Source organism: Lithobates pipiens, unplaced genomic scaffold (genome assembly GCF_037356315.1).
Source record: "Lithobates pipiens isolate NorthernLeopardFrog02 unplaced genomic scaffold, aLitPip1_a1.2 Scaffold_16, whole genome shotgun sequence".
In the NCBI taxonomy this organism is placed as follows: domain Eukaryota; kingdom Metazoa; phylum Chordata; class Amphibia; order Anura; family Ranidae; genus Lithobates; species Lithobates pipiens.
In genome coordinates, this window is record NW_027507748.1 from 33,751,574 (window position 1) to 33,773,492 (window position 21,919).

At 40.2% G+C, this 21,919-nt stretch overlaps 1 protein-coding gene across 3 annotated transcripts in view; it reads left to right on the forward strand.

Annotated features, from left to right (window-relative positions):
• Positions 1-907: 907 nt before the first annotated feature.
• Positions 908-21,919, forward strand: part of TEX55 (testis expressed 55) — an 88,942-nt gene continuing 67,930 nt past the window's right edge. Inside the window, exons 1-5 of one of the 3 annotated variants that reach the window (XM_077484510.1) lie at positions 917-1,033; positions 3,971-4,060; positions 7,298-7,360; positions 11,766-11,819; positions 13,066-13,119. In XM_077484510.1, the coding sequence (XP_077340636.1) occupies positions 7,310-7,360; positions 11,766-11,819; positions 13,066-13,119 (159 nt within the window). In that variant the 5' untranslated portion in view covers positions 917-1,033; positions 3,971-4,060; positions 7,298-7,309. Of the gene's footprint in view, positions 1,034-3,970; positions 4,061-7,297; positions 7,361-11,765; positions 11,820-13,065; positions 13,120-21,919 lie in introns of all 3 variants that reach the window. The other 2 variants (XM_077484509.1, XM_077484511.1) reach the window with 2 other exon arrangements.

Genomic DNA, 21,919 nt, shown 5'->3' on the forward strand with positions numbered 1-21,919 from the left:
CTGAGTACAGAGGATGTTTTTCCAGTCATTTGAAATGTAAGAAGACAATGACTATCCCAAGCCCTGCCTCTGTGATTAACTAACATTGACTAAGTGAACGTGGGCGAAGTGGGGAGGATCTATCTAACCCTAAACTAGGGTGACCGAGATACCCGATACAGACAGAGGGAGATATGCTATATATGAGAGGGAGATACAATATTATTAATAATAATAATAATAATAATAAGTGGATCTGTCCCTGGAAATAATAATAATAATAATAAGTGGATCTGTCCCTGGATATAATAAAAATAATAATGACAATAATAATAATAATAACAATAACTGGATCTGTCCCTGGATATAATAAATAATAATAATAATAATAATAATAATAATAATAATAATAATAATAATAAATAATTGGATCTGTCCCTGGATATAATAAATAATAATAATAATAACTGGATAGGTCTCTGAATATAATAATAATAATAATAATAATAATAATAATAATAAATAAGTGGATCTGTCCCTGGATATAATAAATAATAATAATAATAAAAATAACTGGATATGTCTCTGAATATAATAATAATAATAATAGTAATAACTGGATCTGTCCCTGGATAAAAAAAAAAAAATAATAATAATAACAATAGTAATAACTTGAGCTGTCCCTGGCTATAGTAAGAATAAGTAATAGTAATAGTAAAAGTAATAGCTGGGATTTTCCATGTAATAATAATAATAATAATAATAATAATAATAATTATAATGATGGTGGTGGGGGTGGGGTTGGGGTGGGGGTGTCTCTGGGTATGTAATAATAATATTTGGGGTTTGGACACGCCCTCTCCCATCATCACACTCTGGCTGAGCGGACGCTGGGAGGAGTCACGTGTGGCAGAGCTATGCTGTTGCCATAGGGACCAAGCGTCGTCACATGACCAGCTCTCCGCTCTAGGTCGGTCTCCATGGTGACGGGAGTCGCGTCGTTTGTACGGCGGCCCGGAGAGGAGAGAAGAGGATCCCCGGAGAGCAGTGAGAGGTGAGCGGAGGGGTGCGGGGCCCGACTTGTGATTGGCTCTGTGCTCCCATCATCCGGGCTCTACAATCACCATTTACTAGAAATTAATATTGTTGTATCATCTCGTCACGTGTTTCCATAGAGGGCCCCCTTGTGGTGGAGGCTGTTGCTAGGGGCAACACGCCACTGTTCCCAGAATCATCCGCTGAGATTTTCTGGGTTCCCCAATCCCAGGAAATTCCCCATCATCACTCCCATCATCCATAGGAAGACAGTGCAGTGTGTTCATGAAACCGCGAAGCCGAAGAAAACGCAAAAAAATCCAATCGCACTGCCTGTTTTATTTATTTTATTTGTTAATTAGTTCAAAAATGTTTTTTAGTAGATAGTAGATCACATTTAATTATTTTATTAGTTCAAAAAAATAGTTTTTTTTTTCCTTTAGTAGATCATTTTTTTTTTTTTAATAGATCAAATTTTATTATGTTATTAGTTAAAAAATGTTAGTAGATCAAATTTTATTACTATTTTATTTTTTGTTTATTAGTTCACAAAGATTTTTTTTTTTAGTAGATCAATTTTTTTATTAGATCAAAAATATTTTTTAGTAGATTTTTTTATTTTTTTTTACATCAAATGTTATTATTTTGTTAGTTTAAAAAAAGTTTAAGTAGATCAATTTTTTTTTAAGTAGATCACATTTTAGTATTTTTTTTTTTTTTTTTTTTTACTAGTTTAATAGTTTTTTAGTAGATATTTTTTTAAGCAGATCATATTGTACTATTTTATTAGTTAAACAACGTTTTAGTAATTACATTTTTATTATTATTACATTTTTTGTTTATTAGTTCAAAAAGATTTTTTAGTAGATCGTTTTTTTTATATAATTTTTTTTATTAATTCGTTTATTAGTTCAGTTCAGTTTTTTTATTTTTTTATTTTTTTTTTAGCAGATCATTTTTTAAGCAGATCAAATTGTTATAATTTTATTAGTTAAACTTTTTTTTAGTAGATCCATTTAAGTAGATCAAATTTTCTTATTATTTTTTTATTAGCTCCAAAATATTTTTTAAGCAGATAAAATGTTATTTCGTTATTATTGTTATTATTATTATTATTATTGTTATTATTATTATTATTATTATTATTATTATTATTATTATTATTATATTATTATTATTTTTGTTTATTAGCTCAAACAAAATTTTTAGCAGATCTTCTTTTTTTTTAAGCAGATAAAATTTTATTTATTTATTATTATTATTTTATTATTTCAGAAAAAAAAATCAGTAGATCGATTTCTTTAAGTAGATAAAATGTTATTATTTTTTATTATTACTTTATTAGTTCAAGACATTTTTTTTATATATCATTTTATTTTAAGTAGAGCAAATTTTATTAGTTCCAAAATTTTAGTATTTTTACTAGATGATTTTTTTTTATTTTTTATGTATATCAATTTTTTATTGATTTATTTGTTAAAAATGTTTTTCTTAGCAGATCTTTTTTTATTTTTTTATTTTTATTTTTTTTAGTAAATGAAATCCAAAAAAAACAAAAAACACTACCATTATTTCCTCTAGTACCATGGTCATCGCTGTATGGCCGCTAAAACTAACCAACCACAAGGACCCTGTTACAAGCCCTAAGTGATCGATGGGTTATTCTTTGATAAATCCTAAAAGGTTAAAATAAAATTTACTGTCTACTAAAAATAAAATGTTATTTCATTTTTTTTATTATTTTATTCATTCAGAAAAAAAAAATCAGTAGATCGATTTCTTTAAGCAGATCACATTTTATTATTTTTCATTATTACTTTATTAGTTCAAGACTTTTTTAATAGATTTTTTTTATTTTTTTTAAGTAAAATTTTATTAGTTCCAAAATATTCCTTTTTTTAATAGATGATTTTTTTAATTTTTTTATGTATATACATTTTTTTATTAATTTATTAGTTAAAAATGTTTTTCTTAGCAGATCTTTTAAATTTACTGTCTACTTAAAAAAAAAAAAAAAAAAAAAAAAAATAAAGTTTGGCATCCTGGTATGTTTTTGGATTGCGGGAAGAAATGCGATAATGCACACATCCCGCGGGCGAACATGTGGGCTTCATGCAGACGCCGTCCTCCATGGAAGGGGCCTCTTCTCTGTATATTTCATGAACTGAGAAAAATAAAAATAAAAAATAATATTCCATCAGACATGGAAGGCATATTGAGTAATGATACAAAAAAAGGAAATTCATGACCCAAATTATTAGGGGGCGTTTGGCGATAAAAATAATGATTTGGTGGTGAGAATAAATTACCCGGGAAGAGAATAAGCGTCCCCTCGTTATATACGGCCCTTTCAATAAAACGCGTTGAGATGACGCATAAATCACGGGCGTTAATGCACTGATTGATTTTAATATGTATTGTGTGATATTTATGGCGCCGGTGATATACGGTCGTCTAATGTGTCATATGAGAGATATTGATGGAGTCCCCCCCCTCCCCTCCCCTCCCCTCCCCCGATGGCCATTTCCACTTTAACGTGGATTATTGGCGTTTGATGAATTTTATGCTAAATGTGCTGATTAGTAATTACGCCCTAAATCACCGATGGCGTTTCCGATCATTGCGCTGCTTTTTTTTTTTTTTTTTTTTTAAATTTCTGTTTTATATTTATTACATATGAATTGACTTTTATGACTTTTATGTGAATACGCTGAATTTTTATTCTCATTTGTCAGCGATGTCGGTTTTGGTGCTTCAGCGTAGAGAAGGATCGCCGGCGTTCGTACGGCCGCAGACACGTGCGCTCGTCTACCGGGGTGACGGGGGGATTATTGATTTTTTTGGGCGCACGCCTGTGAAATGACGACAAACTTCGCTACTTAAAATTTTGCATTAGAGATACTTTTTCTGACATTTGTTGTTTACAAGTAAAAAAAATCTGTATTTTTTTTGCTAGAAAATCACAAGAACAAGAGCTAAGAACATCCAAACATTATATATACAGTCTGACTAGTATATATATACATACATACAGTATCTCACAAAAGTAAGTACACCCTCACATTTTTGTAAATATTTTCTTCTATCTTTTCATGTGACAACACTGAAGAAATGACACTTTGCTACAATGTAAAGTAGTGAGTGTACAGCTTGTATAATGGTGTAAATTTGCCGTCCCCTCAAAATAACTCAACACACAGCCATTAATGTCTAAACTGCTGGCAACAAAAGTAAGTACACCCCTGAGTGAAAATGTCCAAATTGGGCCCAAAGTGTCAATATTTTGTGTGGCCACCATTATTTTCCAGCACTGCCTTAACCCTCTTGGGCATGGAAGTCACCAGAGCTTCACAGGTTGCCACTGGAGTCCTCTTCTACTCCTCCATGATGACATCACAGAGCTGGTGGATGTTGGAGACCTTGCGCTCCTCCATGATGACATCACAGAGCTGGTGGATGTTGGAGACCTTGCGCTCCTCCACCTTCCGTCTGAGGATGCCCCACAGATGCTCAATAGGGTTCAGGTTTTGAGAGATGCTTGGCCAGTCCATCACCTTTACCCTCAGCATCTTTAGAAAGGCAGTGGTCATCTTGGAGGTGTGTTTGGGGTCGTTATCATGTTGGAATACTGCCCTGCGGCTCAGTCTCCGAAGGGAGGGGATCATGCTGTGCTTCAGTATATCACAGTACATGTTGGCATTCATGGTCCCCTCAATGAACTGTATCTCCCCAGTGCCGGCAGCACTCATACAGCCCCAGACCATGACACTCCCACCACTATGCTTGACTGTAGTCAACACACACTTGTCTTTGTGCTCCTCACCTGGTTGCCCCCACACACGCTTGTCACCATCTGACACCAAATACTTTTATCTTGGTCTCATCAGACCACAGGACATGGTTCCAGTAATCCATGTCCTTAGTCTGCTTGTCTTCAGCAAACTGTATGCAGGCTTTCTTGTGCATCATCTTTAAAAGAGGCTTCCTTCTGGGATGACAGCCATGCAGACCAATTTGATGCAGTGTGCGGCGTATGGTCTGAGCACTGGCAGGCTGACCCCCCACCCCTTCACCCTCTGCAGCAATGCTGGCAGCACTCATATGTCTATTTCCCAAAGACAACCTCTGGATATGACTCTGAGCACGTGACCTCAACTTCTTTGGTGGACCATGGCGAGGCCTGTTCTGAGTGGAACCTGTCCTGTTATACCGCTGTATGGTCTTGACCACTGTGCTGTAACTCAGTTTCAGAGTCTTGGCAATCTTCTTATTCCCTAGGGCAGTGATGGAGAACCTTGGCACCCCAGATGCTTTGGAACTACATTTCCCATGATGCTCCACTACACTGCAGAGTGCATGAGCATCATGGGAAATGTAGTTCTAAAACATCTGGGGTGCCAAGGTTCGCCATCACTGGCCTAGGCCATCTTTATGTAGAGCGACAATTCTTTTTTTCAGATCATCAGAGAGTTCTTTGCCATGAGGTGCCATGTTGAACTTCCAGTGACCAGTATGAGAGAGTGAGAGTGATAACATCAAATTTAACACACCTGCTCCCCATTCACACCTGAGACCTTGTAACACTAATGAGTCACTTGACACCAGAGAGGGAAAATGGCTAATTGGGCCAAATTTGGACATTTCTTGGTAATCCTCTTTATTAAAAAAAAATATGTGATCACTTTTATTGCTGTTACAGGGAATATAAACATCCCTTGTGATACCAATACAGAATTGACAGGTCCTTTCTATGGAGTGATCTGGGGTCTAAAAAAAAAAAAAAATCTCTCCTCTACCCTTAAAAGCAAAATATTAAAAACAAAAATAAATTTTGCTTTAAGAAAAAAAAAAAAACATGTCCCAAAAACTGGAAGTTACATCATGACGTTACTCCAGTCCTCCAAGGGCATAGAGATGAGTGGTGGCCATGTTGCCACTGCTTATCTCTATGGGAAGACACTGCTGGCCCCGGATGGTTCCTGGGCTCAGTGTTCGGTAATGTAAGCCCAGGAGGGGGCACCTCTCCCGCCGCTTCTAAAGCCTCATACACACGATTGGACTTTGTCCAAACTTTCCTGTGGATTTTTGTACAAAGGGCGTCGGCCATGAGCTTGTATTGCATACACACGATCAGACCTTTTCAGCCAACTTTCACCAAATCACGTGGTTTTTCTGCTCTTTATCGCCACCCTTTGGTCAACTTCTGTATTGTTGTCTGATCTTTTGCATTGATTCTGAGCATGTGTGTTTGAACAAAAGCCCGATAGTTTTCTGTACACACGATCCGACTTTGCTCCATCTGACTTTTGTTGCCCGGAAAGTTTGTCCGTTCGCACACAGCCAACAAAAGTCCGATGAAAACAGAAAAAGTTTGTCCGGTGGAGTGTACACACGGTCGGATATTAAAACAGCTAATTTGCACGTTTGCTGTCAAAAAGTCAGATCGTGTGTACGGGCCTCAAAATGAAGATTATATCCTTTATGGAATATATTTAAAGCCATATTAAACCCAAAAGCAAGTATTTTATTATATTGCAGCTTGCCAGTTCCTAGATGTCATGGCTGCATTCGTTTTCTTTTTTTAGGCTTTCTTTCCTATATTTTTTACCTGCTGATCAAGCCAATAAGTCTGTTGTTTTTCAAAAAGACAAGCTGTCCTAGCAGTTAAAGAGTTGAGACCGACCATTTACCACTGACAGGGGTGCTTACAATGATCAGCTTTTATTCATGAAAAACCTTTATCCCAAAGGGAAACAAAAAAAACTGCTTGGTGTAACCGATTATAAAGTATTAACTGGAGTTCAGTTTCAATTTGTTAGTGTATCTAAATCTGCTAGTACATCTACCCCCCCGCACACTGGCAATGCTGCTGTCCAAATGTAATCCTTCCTCCAGACTGGACCCCCCCCTTAATACAGGAGGTGTGTTGCTGGGCAGATCTCCATCTTCTGATCTTCGTCTTCATGTTAAGCATTCTTCTGGCACGCTACGTTCGTGATCGACCAAGCCATGGACAGCTGTTATGTGCCGCGGAGTTCCACAGGTCCTGATTTTTGTAATCTTCCACGTGATGATTGTCACCATTGTTGGATTTTATTTTGTTTCCCCACAAAATGGGTCTTTTGTTTTTTTTCTGAGATTGCAGTAGGATTAGGTTTGGTCGGGTCGGATGTTAGTAGAGCGGTGAACGTTCTTCGGGGATAGGTCTGGAGATACTGTAGATTGTATTCATAGTCAAGTAACATTTAACTCCTTCACTAATCTGCTGTATGTTTCTTTCCAGAACACCAACAACATGGATGATGTGACAGAAAGTGCGCCCACCAGTCTGCCAGATGGAGAGTGGGTAGGTATGACACCTGGGTGGGTAGGACTGGAGTGATTTTAGTGCAGGTTGGAGACAACGCATAGCAGCAAACACGGCATGTTCATTAACTATTTCTATCTTACAGTGTTGTACAGTTTACACATATGGCGTTGGTAGAACATTCTCTTACCAACTAACTATTGCCCACAATGAAAGCTCCCCGTTCCCACTATTTTCTCAGCTGAGTAGTAGTAGTAGTAGTAGTAGTAGTAGTAGTAGTAGTAGTAGTGAAGACTGGTTGGCCACCTCTACAGCCTAACCCACAATTTTTACTTATCAGAGCCTCCATGGCGACTCTTCCGGTAGTGAAGCCTGATGGTCCACCACTATAATCCCCCTTCATTTTTTACTAACCTGAGTCAGCTCAGCTGTCACGTGGCCCTCTATGGTGTCTTTTCTGGTTGAGAAGATTGGTGGTCCACCACTATAGTCCCCCTCCACTTTTTACTAGCCTGAGTCAGCTATCGTGTGACTCTCCATGGTGCTTCTGGTAGTGAAGACTGATGGTCCACCACTATAGTCCCCCTCCACCTTTTACTAGCCTGAGTCAGCTGTCATGTGGCCCTCTATGGTGTCTTTTCTGGTTGTGAAGATGGGTAGTCCACCACTATAGTCCCCCTCCACTTTTTACTAGCCTGAGTTAGCTGTCATGTTGCCCTCTATGGTATCTTTTCTGGTTGTGAAGACTGGCGGTCCACTACTATAGTCCCCCTCCACTTTATATTAACCTTAGTCCACTGTCATTTGACTCTCCATGGCGCCTCTGATAGTGAAGACTGATGGTCCACCACTGTAGTCCCCCTCCACTTTTTTTTATAGCCTGAGTCAGCGGTCACATGGCCCTCTATGGTGTCTTTTCTGGTTGAGAAGATTGGTAGTCCACCACTATAGTCCCCCTCCACTTTTTGCTAACCTTAGTCAACTGTCATGTGACTGACTCTCCATGGCGTTTCTGGTAGTGAAGACTGATGGTCCATCACTATAGTCCCCCTCCACTTTTTATTAGCCTGAGTCAGCTGTCACGTGGCCTTCTATGGTGTATTTTCTGGTTGAGAAGAATGGTGGTCCACCACTATAGTCCCCCTACACTTTTTACTAGCCTGAGTCAGTTGTCACGTGGCCCTCTATGGTGTATTTCCTGGTTGAGAAGATTGGTGGTCCACCACTATAGTCCCCCTACACTTTTTACTAACCTGAGTCAGCTGTTACATGGCCCTCTATGGTGTATTTTCTGGTAGTGAAGACTGATGGTCCACCACTATAATCCCCCTCCACTTTTTACTAGCCAGAGTCAGCTGTCATGTGGCCCTCTATGGTGTCTTTTCAGGTTGTGAAGACTGGTGGTCCACCACTATAGTCCCCCTCTACTTTTAGCTAACCTTAGTCAACTGTCATGTGACTCTCCATGGCACCTCTGGTAGTGAAGACTGATGGTCCACCACTATAATACCCCTCCACTTTTTACTAGCCTGAGTCAGTTGTCACGTGGCCCTCTATGGTGTATTTCCTGGTTGAGAAGATTGGTGGTCCACCACTATAGTCCCCCTCCACTTTTTACTAGCCTGAGTCAGCTGTCTTTTTTGTGGCCACATCAGCATTATGGTTGCCCCCAAAAGGCTAATTACATTTGTAAGACTAGGTGTCCAAAGTCACCCACTGTCCTTTACATCACAGTGCACCCCCCCCCCCCCCCTTAGCTTGTGCTGCTGCTGGGAAGAAGCTGGGGCGGAGTAAGCAGAAAGTGCAGAGTCGTGAGGAGGACTGGAGTCTGCCGAATGCTGAGACCAGGGGAGGTGGAGACAAGGGGGTGTTGTGGCTGCACAGAGAGGCGCAGGAACTATATGCAGAGTTATGTCTGTCCTCCTCTCTTCTGCCAACTGCTGAGACAAGGTGGAGGTGGAGACGAGGACGTTGCCACTGCTGCAGGATTTCATGTGAAGGCCACATGAAATTGCCTGATGGGCATATGCTCTTTGGTGTCTTTACTGGTTGTGAAGACTGGTGGTCCACCACTATAGTCCTTCCCACATTTTTTCCACCTATGTCAACTATTTTGTGATCCTTCATGGTTGCCTCTTCTGGATTTGAAGTCTTGTGATCCACAACTATAGTCCCCCACCCCCACCCCCCACTTCTTACTAACCTGAGTCAGATGTCATGTGACCCTCTATGGTGTCTTTTCTGGTTGTGAAGACTGGTGGTGGACCACTATAGTCCCCCCCCCCCCCACATTTACCCCCTTTAGTCAGCTGTCATGTGACCCTTTAGGGTTGTCTCTTCTGGTAGTTTTTTATTCACTTGAGTCAGGGATCATGTGACCCTCTATGCCTGACCCACAGCTAACTTTCCTCCAAATTTATATTCACCTAATTCAGCTGTCATGTGATTCTCCATGGTGTCTCTTCCAGCAGTGAAGACTGGTGGTCCACCACTATAGCCCCCCCACATTTTATACACCTGATGCAATTGGCATGTGACCCATCATGGGGGCCTACTCTGTAGTGAAGACTGGTGATCCATCGCTACAGGCGCCCCCCCCCCCCCCACACACATTTTACCAACCTGAGTCAGCTGTTATGTGACCTGCCATTGTGGCCTACTCAGGTAAGGAAGACTGGTGGTCCACCACTACATCCCCCCTTCTTTTTTACTTACCTGAGTCAGCTGTCATGTGACCCCCATAATGTCTCTTCCAGTAGTGAAGACTTGTGGTCCACCACTACATCCCCCCCTACTTTTGTACTTGCCTGAATCAGCTGTCATGTGACCTGGCATGGTGGCCTACTCTGATAGCAAAGACTGGTGGTCCACTGCTACGGCCCTCCGCCTCCCACATTTTACCCACCCAAGTCAGCTGTTATGTGACTGGCCATGGTGGCCTACTCTGGTAGTAAAGACTGGTGGTCCACTGCTGAATCTCTGTTTACCTGAGTCAGCTGTCATGTGACCCCCGATAATGCCTCTTCCAGTAGTGAAGATTGGTGGTCCACTACTGCAGCCCCCCTCCACTTTTTATTAACCTTGCCTGAGTTAGCTGTCCTTTGACCCTTTGTGGTACCTCTGCCAGTAGTGAAGTCTGGTGGTCCACCCCTACTTTTTTTTTGCGTTTTTCGGTTCATTCATTATGATAAAAATTTGTAAATTCAAAAAATCATAAAATTCAAAAGTCAGAAAATTTGTAAATTCAAAAATCCGTAAATTCAAAAATTCAAAAGAACGAAATTCAGAAAATTCGAAGTAATAACTAACTGATAATAACTAACTATTAAATTATAGGTATTGAAATTTCCTTTCCAAATTTGGCTGTTAGTGAATGTAACGAATACAAATGTATTCCAAGTTACAAATGATCCGAAATAATGAATAAATAATAATAATAAAAAGCTTGTTATTTATTATTATCAATTTGTTACGTTCAGTTCGTTTAGATGCAGCATTAGTTATTTTGGATAATAATGGTTAAATTTGGTTAAATTTGTATTTGTTACATTCACTAACTTAACTAAATTTGAAAGGAAATTCCAATACCTATAATTTAATAGTTAGTAATAGTTAAGTTATTATTAGTTAGTTATTATTTCAGATATTCAAATTTTTGGGTTTTTAAATTTTTGGATTTCCGTTCTCATTTTCAAATTATCTGATTTCGACTTTACGAAATTTCTGAATTTTCAAATTTCTGAAATTTTGAATTTTCGAATATTCACAAAAATGTGTTAAACGGGTTTTCACTAATTTAGATATTTCTGAATTAATTTTGTTGAAAATCATTAAAAAACGTATCCAGAACTAAATTAACTGCACGTGTCTAATTACTGATCACTGTATTAGTGGCAGTTAGCCAGTTCCCACTTAGCGTTAGTGTCAGATTGCCCACCACACTATTACAGTCCCATTGTAAGTTACTGATCACCGGCATTACTAGTATATTAATTTTTTTTATTCCATTATATATATATATACTATAATTTGTAGAGGCTATAAGTTTCATGCAAACCAATTAATATACACTTATTGGGATTTTGGTTATTTTTTTTTTGTTTTTTCTTACCAAAGACATGTAGCAAAATAAAATTTGGCATACATTTATGAAGACATTTTCATACATTTTATAGCAGAAAGTTAAAAAAAAATCTTGTTTTTTTTTAAAAAATTGTCTTACTTCATTTCTAAAATAAAAATATGATCAAATGCCACCAAAAGAAAGCTCTATTTGCGTAAAAAAGATACAAATGTAATTTGGCGTACAGCGTTCCATGACACAATCGCCAGTTTAAGTAGCGCAGTGCTGAAGTGAAGTGGGGTAAATCTTCTGGAGCTGAAATGGTTAATTAGCGGTAACTTTTTACTTGCATTTAATGAGGTTTTATTGTTTTCTACACAGGCGGGTGTGGATATTCCTGAGGGTCCCCTTCCTGACAGCTTCCCCCAAGAACAAGTAAGTGGATTTTATATTAGAAATGCGCAATTCGTTTAGTTCCGACTTAGTTTTTTAATGAATTTTGACTAATTCTAAATTTCGAAATTCGGAAATTGAAATATTCGGAAATTTTGTAATTAACAAATTTGTCAAAATTCATTAAAAAACTAATTCGGAACTAAACGAATTGCGCATTTTGAAATTTGAAATTTCGAAATTTGAAATTTCGAAATTTGAAATTTCGAAATTTCAAATTTAGAAATTTCAAATTTAGAAATTTCAAATTTTGAAATTTCGAAATTTCAAATTTCAAAATGCGCAATTCGTTTAGTTCCGAATTAGTTTTTTAATGAATTTTGACAAATTTGTTAATTACAAAATTTCCGAATATTTCAATTTCCGAATTTCGAAATTTAGAATTTCGGAAATTTGGAAATTTAAAGTTTCGGAAATTGGAAAATTCAAAATTTCCGAAATTCAACATTTCTGAAATTTCAAATTTCCGAATTTTTGGAAATTCCGAAATTTGGAAATTGGAAAATTCGAATTCGGAAATTCGGACGTTTGGAAATTCTAAATTTTGGAAATTCAAAAATAGGAAATTCGAAATTAGGAAATGGGACCCTCCATGGTGACCTACTCTGTAGTGAAGACTGGTGATCCAGTGCTACAGCCCCCCCCCCCCACATTTTACCCACCTGAGTAAGCTGTTATGTGACCTGCCATGGTGGCCTACTGGTAAGGAAGACTGGTGGTCCACCACTACACCCCCCCCATCTTTTTTACTTACCTGAGTCAGCTGCCATGTGACCCCCATAATGCCTCTTCCAGTAGTGATGACTAGTGGTCCACCACTACATTCCCCCCTACTTTTGTACTTGCCTGAGTTAGCTGTCCTGTGACTCTTTGTGGTGCCTCTCCTAGTAGTGAAGTCTGGTGGTCCACCCCTATTGCCCCCCCCCCACACTTTTCTGCTTACTGAATGAGTTGTCACATGATCCTCCATGTCACATCTTTGGAGGGAACATCAGTGGTCCACTGCTGCAGTCCTCCACCACAAGATCTTGCTGCCACGCCTCATCAGAACATTAGCGCACTGCAGCTGGAGTCTTTGGTACTTGTGAGGACCCTGCAGATAGACAAACAATAGGAGGTGTCATGACACCAGGCAGTGATGGGGGCACCTGAAACCCCTCCAACTAATTAATTAATTAGCGGTAACATTTTTCTTGCGTTTAATGAGGTTTTATCGTCTCCTACACAGGCGGGTGTGGATATTCCTGAGGGTCCCCTTCCTGACAGCTTCCACCAAGAACAAGTAAGTGGATCTTATATGGTACAGGTGTTTAAATCTTTAAAGTTCAAGTGGCTGCAAAAAAAAAAAAAAAAGAAATATCTTGTCCTAATTATTATATTCAGTTAAAGTAGATAAACCTGAAAGGAATTTAATTAATTTTACTAAAAGCTAAAAGAGTATCATTAAAGTTGAACTCCAGGCAGATATAAAAGACACAAATTATTGCAGCTCTATAGTCATTAATATATCATTGATTTTTTTATTTTTTTTTTAAATACAAGCAGTTTAAGTCATGAATATGATTTAGTATCAGCCTCTTGCAGTATCTGTACCGCAGGGCTAGAGTGTGAGAAGAAGAAACAGCATGAGGAGCCAATCAGTTCATGTGCCGACAAGACTAATTCTGATAGGAGGGGAGAGCAGAGTGGCATAGAGATTAGCTCAATACTGTGACGCTTGTCCTTTCATGGTCCAATTTTAGACTGTATGAACAGACGATTTGTCTGTTCTCCCCTCAGAGAACCAGAAACTGTGTGCTTACATACACAGATCCCGGTTCTCAATGTGCCCCGAGCGATCGCGGGAGCCCAGCGATGATCGAGACCACCGGGCACTCACATGGGCTCCGTGGACTAGCAGGGGGCACATACACGATCCCCCTAGTGGTTGTCTATGGTACCGTCGTACCATGCCAGCGATTCACACAGCCGAGCCATGTTGCCGCAGTACAACTGCGATGGCTGGTCGGCATGCAGTTAAATGAATCACATTTTGTTGCTTTGCCTTCTAAAATTAAGTAGACCTGTGCACTGCCGAAAAAATGAGTTTGTTTTTCATTTCATTTGTTTTTTGTTTTTTTTGTATGATTAGTTTGATTCGTTTTTTTTTTTTCGTTGATAGTTCCTGGGTCCTCAGATGGGATAGTTGTTGGGGCAGTGATTCCAAGAAGGGTTTAAAGTTATGTTCATAGAGCTTTGAGGTGTGTGCAGTCAGTTGGATTCCTAAAAATGTCAAGGAGTGGTGGGACCAAACAAAAGGTAGGTAAGTTTGCATAGAGGTTGGAACATTAACACCTAAAATTTGGGACTTTGTGGCATTTAATTTATAGTAGGACACGTCACTAAATTTTTCCTGTAATTTACGTGTCTCATTTAATGATGTCTTGGGGTTAGAGAGCATGAGCATGACATCATCCGCAAATAGGCTTATTTTGTGTTCAGTACCACCAATAGTGATACCTGTAATGTTGGGATGAGATAGGAATACTCTCCTCTAGTGGTTCCATAAAGAGAGTAAAAATAATTTGCAATAGGGGACACCCTTGCCTAGTTCCATTAGTTATTCATATTGGTTTGGAGTTAAGTCTTTCAGGTGAGTACAATGGCAGAGGGAGTGGAATAAAGGGATAGAATGGCTGTTTGTATCCATACCGTAATCCCAATGGACAATATAAAACGCCTTCTCCGCATCCAAAGAAGGCGCCCCAGAGGGCCCAGCTTGGGAGATTAAATTAATGAGACGCCTAGTCCCGTCAGGGGCCTGGCAACCTGGGACAAAGCCCACTTGGTCAGGGTGGATAAGAAATGGTAAGATTTTTTGTAGTCTGAGTGCTAAAAGTTTGGCAAATATCTTGACATCCGCATTTAGATGGAATATGGGCCTGTAGTTTGCAGGGGAGGTGGGGTGCTGGGTTTAGGGATAGTCACGATCACAGTTCTTAAGATTTCAGGTGGGAATGTACCAGAGGAGGAAGCAAGATGGAAGATGGATTGTAGATAAAGGGCAGTTTCAGTGGAAAGGTATTTATAGTATTTGTTTGAAAAACCATCCTCCCCTGGGGATTTGCGATTGGGTAATTTCTTGATAAGTGTGCAAATCTCCTGGGTAGTAAAAGGTTGGGAGATGGACTGGAATTGGTTGTCATCAAGGTTAGGTAGTTAAATTGAATTAAAAACGTACTAATGAGTGCAGGAGAGGGTTGGGGAGTAGAGTCATCACTACGGAGGTCATAAAGGGACTGGTAATAGTCTGCAAAGGTGTTGGCTATATCCTTTGGGTTAAATAGAATATTCTTACATTTAGGGTGAGTAATAGAAGTAATTTTTTGCTCAATCTGTTTCGCTTTTGCTTTTTTGGCCAGCCAGGCTCCTACTTTGTTATGGAGGCCTTAATAATTGGCTTTAAGGTATTTGAGATGGTTTTCATATTTGTAAAGGAGCAGGGACGTTCATTTTTGCCTGTCTTGCAAGATATCTTGTGTGAGACGGCGATTTGGGTTTGATGTGTTCTCATGTTCTTTTAAGGTTATAGAATTCAGCACATCTTCGATTTGCCTCCTTCTCTGTTTCTTGAAAAATTAAGCCATTTTGATCAATACCCCCCCCTCATATAGGCCTAATAGGTATTCCACAATGTAAATTTGTTGATATCAGGAGTGTCATTATACCCGAAAAAGTCATAATGTTCTCGCACAATCTTTTGGTACAATTCCTTGTTCCTCCAAAAGCGAGGTGTTTAGTCTCCATAGTGGAGAAGGGAAGTTCCCGAAATGGGTCATCAAACTCTAGTGTGATCGGGGCGTTATCTGACCAAGAGATTGTACCAATGTCCGTACGCAAAACATTTTGTAGAGACCCTTTATCGGTAAAGAAAAAAAAAATCAATGTAGTAAGAGTAGGAAGAGTGAGCTACAGACAAGAAAGTAAAATCCTTCTTGGATCCATGGAAGCAGCGCCAGATATTATACAGCTCAGATTTAAGGAGCAAGGGGGCAATTCAGTGACCAAGTCTTCTAGCAGGGAGTGGTGGAGTCCATGGCGGGGTTCAGGATTGTATTAAAGTCTCCGCCAATAATAAGGATGCCTTGCATCACTTCCATAACCTTGGTGAACAGTGGAGTGAGGAATTTCCTCTGTTTTAATGTTCAGAGCGTAGAGGTTAACTAGAGTAAACACTGCTTGATTGAGCTCGCAAATGAGGAGGATTTTCTGGCCTTGGGGATCTTGAATTGTGCATATATGACGAAATACCACAGAGTCCTTGACAGCAATAAAGACTCCACAGGCCTTCTTGGGGCCGTTGGCCATGCACAAGTGAGGAAAATGTTGAAAGGACAATCGAGGGCATTTTTGCACAGCGAAATGGGATTCCTGGGTAAAGATTATGTCAGCCTTGAGGAAGTGTGCTTCTTTCATCAGTGCTGCACGTTTAAAGGGGCTGTTGAGGCCCTTAGAGTTCAGTCACATACATTTTAGAGGCATAGTGAAGAATGGGTATTCACGAAGGTGCAGAGAAAAACAGTAGTAAGTAGTGAGGAAAACCAGAAAACGAGTACCTGTCATATGGAGATTTTGGCAGCCGAGGATTGGTATTTAGTGCAGATTCAGTTGGTGGGTTGATTGGAGGGTCTCTTGTCGTGATAAGCAGCAGGGGAAACGTGTACGATAATCCAGGTTGATTTCTGGTAGACATAGTGTCATCGGTGGTTACTGGGTGGATGGTAGGAGGTAGAGAAAAAAGGGTCAAAGGCTATACGTGCCAGAGTGTCTCTGGGTGCAGTGTCAGGCAGAAATTTTAGGTTTAGGTATGCAGTGGGCCCTATCCACACATACCTCTAAATCGCTCAGAGATGGAATGAGGGCCTTCATGAGGGGTTGCACAAAGTTTGTTCATTCGTTTGGGGGTATGGATTCAGGTATTCCCCTAAATTTGATATTTTTACGCCTCAAGCGATCTTCTAGATCTGCCGTTTTATATTGGAGGCATTGCATCTCAGATTCTTGGTCAGTGTAGACATCATTTAAGGGTGCAAACATGTCTGAAAGATCATTAAACAGAGTGCTTCTGAGGGAGAGAAGCAAGTTTTTCATGGTATTCTTAGAAATGGGTTGTTCTCTGGCTGGGTACACATCAATTGATAATCCTAGGGCAGAGGTCTCAAACTGGTAGCCCTCCAGCTGTTGAAAAACTACAACTCCCATGAGGCTTTGCAAGCCGGACAGTTACAAGCATGACTCCCTCAGGCAGAAGCACAATGGGACTTGTAGTTCCGCAACAGCTAGAGGGCCACCAGTTTGAGACCCCTGTCCTAGGGGAATGTGCTGCAGTGCAGGGGAGAACTCGTCTTCCTCCCTGTGCTTCTTAGATTTCATTTGGATGTGAGTGGTGGGAGTGGATGGGGGGAGAGCATCCTTCCAACTCCTCGGGCTGGGTGATGGTGTGTCTCCCTGCAGCTTGATGGCCGGGCTGGGATCGGGCTGCTCCTATGGTGCTGGCTGGGGCCGGCGCCATTTTGCCTACCTCTCTGAGGTGCCACCGGATAGAAGTCCGTGAGGTGTTGCGGCTGTATTTTTGCTTTTTGCCACTTGGTCATCACTTCCATGGGTATTAGGCCCTTCGGTGAGTGGGTATAGAGCCTGAGGTGACCTCTCCCCGCTGTCACTGTGTGTTGCTCAGAGCATGAGGCTGCTGGAGCTCTGAGTTATGCGGACACGCCCCCCTCTATCGTTTTTTTTTATTGTATTCTTTTTCTATTTGTTTATTCTATTCTATTCTTTTTTATTATTTTATTTTCTATTCTATTCTATTATTTTCTATTCAAATTTATTCTATTACAAAATTCGAATTTCGAAAGATGGTTATATGCTTCCTATTCTATTCTATTGTTTTTCTATACTATTCTGTTATTTTCTATTCTATTCTGTTCTATTCGAATTCAAATTGATTCTGCTTGAATTTTGGGAAATGGTTACATTCATTCTATTCTATTCTGTTGTTTATTTTTTTATTCTTTTCTATTCTATTCTAGTCTGCTCTATTCTTTTTTTCTATTCTATTTTTTTCTATTTTTTTTTTTATGTATTCAAATTCAAATTTATTCTATTTGAAATTCGAATTCCAGAAGATGATTTCTTTCTATGGTACTATTGAATTCGAGGTTTAAAACTATTAGAAAACTATTTGAATTTGAAAAGTATTCAAATTTGAATTTCCTCCAAATTTTTTATTTTTTTTGGTTATTTCGGATTAGTATAAATTCGATACTATTGTAATTTGGAAATTCAGATGCATCCCAACTTCCAAAAAAAAAGAAAATTTGTCTGAATTTCAGTTTGCAACAAAACAAACCGCACATGTTCTAGTGAAATCCCTCCTTTAGTGGTATTGTGTTCTGTCGCCAGGGAACCGTCCCCACTGGCAGAATACAATGATCACTGTTGGTGGCCATAGCTGTCGGCTAAAAAAAAAAGGCAAAAAAACTGACGTTGTACTGAAGATGGATCGATTTCAGTACAACCAATCTGCCCATCAACAGATCAAAATTCATCCGGTTCCTACATCAATGGCTAGTTTTAGTGGCTCTCAACCTTTTTGGCCAACATCCTCCTTCGTCTCTGAGCTCAGCCCCCCTCGCTAAGAATTTGGAAGCTCAAAATCTATTTTAAAATGTAATTTCCCTTTTTTTTTTCCTATTCAGCCGCTGACTCCATCCCTACGGATGTACTGAACATCGGCTTTTCCAGCTTCTTAAAGTTAGTGAGCAACCTGTGGCTGTGTGCTTCCTGCGGTTCTGCTGTCATTTGGTGTCAGAGGTGGCAGGTGACAGCGATCGTCTGCACCATCAGATCTCTTTTCTCTTTCTAGTTGGGTGTCGTGATATTTGGCAAATCCACATTCACACTTGTATGTTGTCACCAATGGTAGAAGCTTTATGTGAAACGCTCAGCAAAGATTCTAACAGACGAGTCCAGAACCCGAACAGAGGAATGCCCTGTACATACGATCGGACTTTCCAACGGAAAATGTGCGATCGGATCGTGTTGTTGGAAAATCCGATCGTGTATTTGCTCCGACTCCGAATTTCCGACACACAAAGTTTGAGAACAGGATCTAAAATTTTCCGACAACAAAATCCGATCGCTTAAATTCTGATCGTGTGTAGACAATTCCGACGGACAAAGTGCCACACATGCTCAGAATAAATTACGAGAGGAAAGCTATTGGCTACTGGCCCGTTTATATTCCCGTCATACGTGTTCTACGCCACCTCGTTCTGAACGATCGGATTGTCCGACAACTTTGTGCGACCGTGTGTATGCAAGACAATTTTGGGCCAAAATCCGTCGGAAAAAATCAGACGGATTTTGTCGTCGGAATGTCCGACTGTGTGTACAGGGCAGAAGAGTATTGAACCCGATATATCAATAAGCTCTTCTTCTGTTGTTAACGCTGAAATTTAACCAACCACTTGCCTGACGTTTTTATCATTTTTTTTTCACACAAATAGAGCTTTATTTTGGTGGTATTTAACCACTTCAGCCCTGTAAGATTTTACCCCCTTCCTGACCAGAGCACTTTTTGAGATTCGGCACTGCGTTGCTGACAATTGCGCGGTCGTGCGACGTGGCTCCCAAACAAAATTTACGTCCTTTTTTTCTCACAAATGGAGATTTCTTTTTGTGGTATTTGATCACCTCTGCGGTTTTCATTTTTTGCGCTATAAATGAAAAAAGAGTGACAATTTTGAAAAAGAACGCATTATTTTTTACTTTTTGCTATAATAAATAACCCCCAAAAATATATAAAAACATTTTTTTTACCCCCAGTTTAGTCTGATACATATTCTTCTACATATTTTTGGTAGAAAAAAAATCGCAATAAGCGTTTATTGATTGGTTTGCACAAAAAAGTTATAGCGTCTACAAAATAGGGGATAGATTTATGGAATTTTTATTAATATTATTTTTTTTTTTTTACTAGTAATGGTGGCAATCAGCAATTTTTATCGGGACTGCGACATTATGGCGGACACATCGGACGTTTTTGACAATATTTTGGGACCACTGTCATTTATACAGCAATCAGTGCTATACAAATGCACTGATTCCTGTGTAAATGACACTGGCAGTGAAGGGGTTAACCACTAGGGGGCAGTGTAGGGGTTAAGTGTGCCCTGGGGAGTGTTTCTAACTGTGGGGGGGGGTGTGGCTGTGTGTGACACGTCACTGATCTCTGCTCCCGATCAAGGTGTGAGGTGTGATCAGTGTCCTGTCACTAGGCAGATTGGGGAGATAGTTGTTTACATCGGCATCTCCCCGTTCTTCCTCCCCGTGAGACGATTGCGGGTATCCCATCCATCCGACTCACGGTGCTTGCCGCGGGCACGTGTGCACCTGTTTTTCACCTCTTAAAGGGTAACGTTAGTTTGCCTGTACGAGCCCTTCTGCCAACGTATATTGGCGTGAGGCAGTCGGCAAGCGGTTAAGGATGAGCTCAGGCATGTTCGCAAACAGCACGTGCAGAGCTCGCCAGGAAGTCGGCACGGCGGAGCGCTAATCGCGAGCAGCGATACATTGTCGTGATGCGCGGCTGCAGAGATCGGGAAATGTCTCACTGCCGGTGAAGTCCCTGACCCAACTCCACCCCCTCTCCCCTGATTGACAGCAGCGGGAGTCAATGGCACCACTGCTGTATCTCAGCCAATCAGAATCTGAGGGCTGACACACACGTGGGACATCGCTGGACAAAGATGTAAGTATTAAGGGGGGCTGAGGGGGAATGCTGTACACAGAAGGCTTTTTATCTTAATGCATAGAATCCATTAAGATTAAAAAGCCTTCAGCCTTTACAACTCCTTTAATTGGTTTGCGTGAAAGTTATTGCATCTACACACTATAGTATATATACCGGAATTTACACAGCTATAGACACTATACCGTAATGGCGATGATCAGCGACTTATAATGGGACTGTGATAGGGTGGCGGACAATCTGGCGCTAACTGATGCTGACTGCGAGGTACACCTAATGCCGCGTAAACACAACCGGATTCTCCGGCATACTAGGTCTGACGGTCTTCCCGACGGACTTTTCAGTGGAGTTACGGACTTTCTAAACGAACGGACTTGGTCACACACGAACACAGTCCGTTTGAAAATGTCTGTTCCTTTTGAACGTGATGACGTAAGACGAGACTAAAAAAAGGAAGTTCAATAGCCAGTAGCCAATAGCTGCCCTTGCGTCGTATTTGGTCCATTGGACCAGCATGCAGACGAACGATTTTCCTGATAGGAATTGAGTCCATTGGATAGATTTGAAACATGTTCTATCTCTAGGTCCGTCAGATATTTTAGATGAAAAACGATCGGATTATCCCACACACGATCGTATTGCCCGATGAACTGATTCCGTCGGAACTAGTCTGCCAGGGGGCGGTGGGGTAAAAAAAAGCGGATCTTTTTGGGTGGAGTTCCGCATAAAAGGAGATTGTACAGAGATCTTACAACCAGATTGCGCACCCATTAATAACAATCGCACTTTTCGCTCATTATTACACCAAGGCTCATTATTTTTGTAGATTTTTGCTACAATTTATATGAAATAATGATTTCTGGGAGCCGCAGTCTGGTACACGATGCTTATCTGCGAATTGAGTTTTCCCCGTAATCTCCCGAGTACGGCACATAACATGTGTCGGGCATTTCATTGTCGGAGAAGTGTTTCATTCGATAAAACGCGGGTGGAAACAAGACGTAATTCGTGTACCGCGCTCCTTGATAAATCGGAGGTGTAGAACGTTTCATGTTGCCGTAAGTCATTTCCTATTGAAATTAATGTGATTCCACTATCAGTGTATAGGCGGCAGGGGAGGCAGTCAGGCGACATTAAACCGAATGACATGAGAATATATTTACATAACACACATACAAAAGGACCTCATCCAATTTCACGCAGAGCTGTAGCCGCTGTTTGGTGTGTTGGCTTCTTGATTTAGAGGGATGCGGCATTCGGTGAAGGAACAACCTGTTTTTTTTAAGCAGAT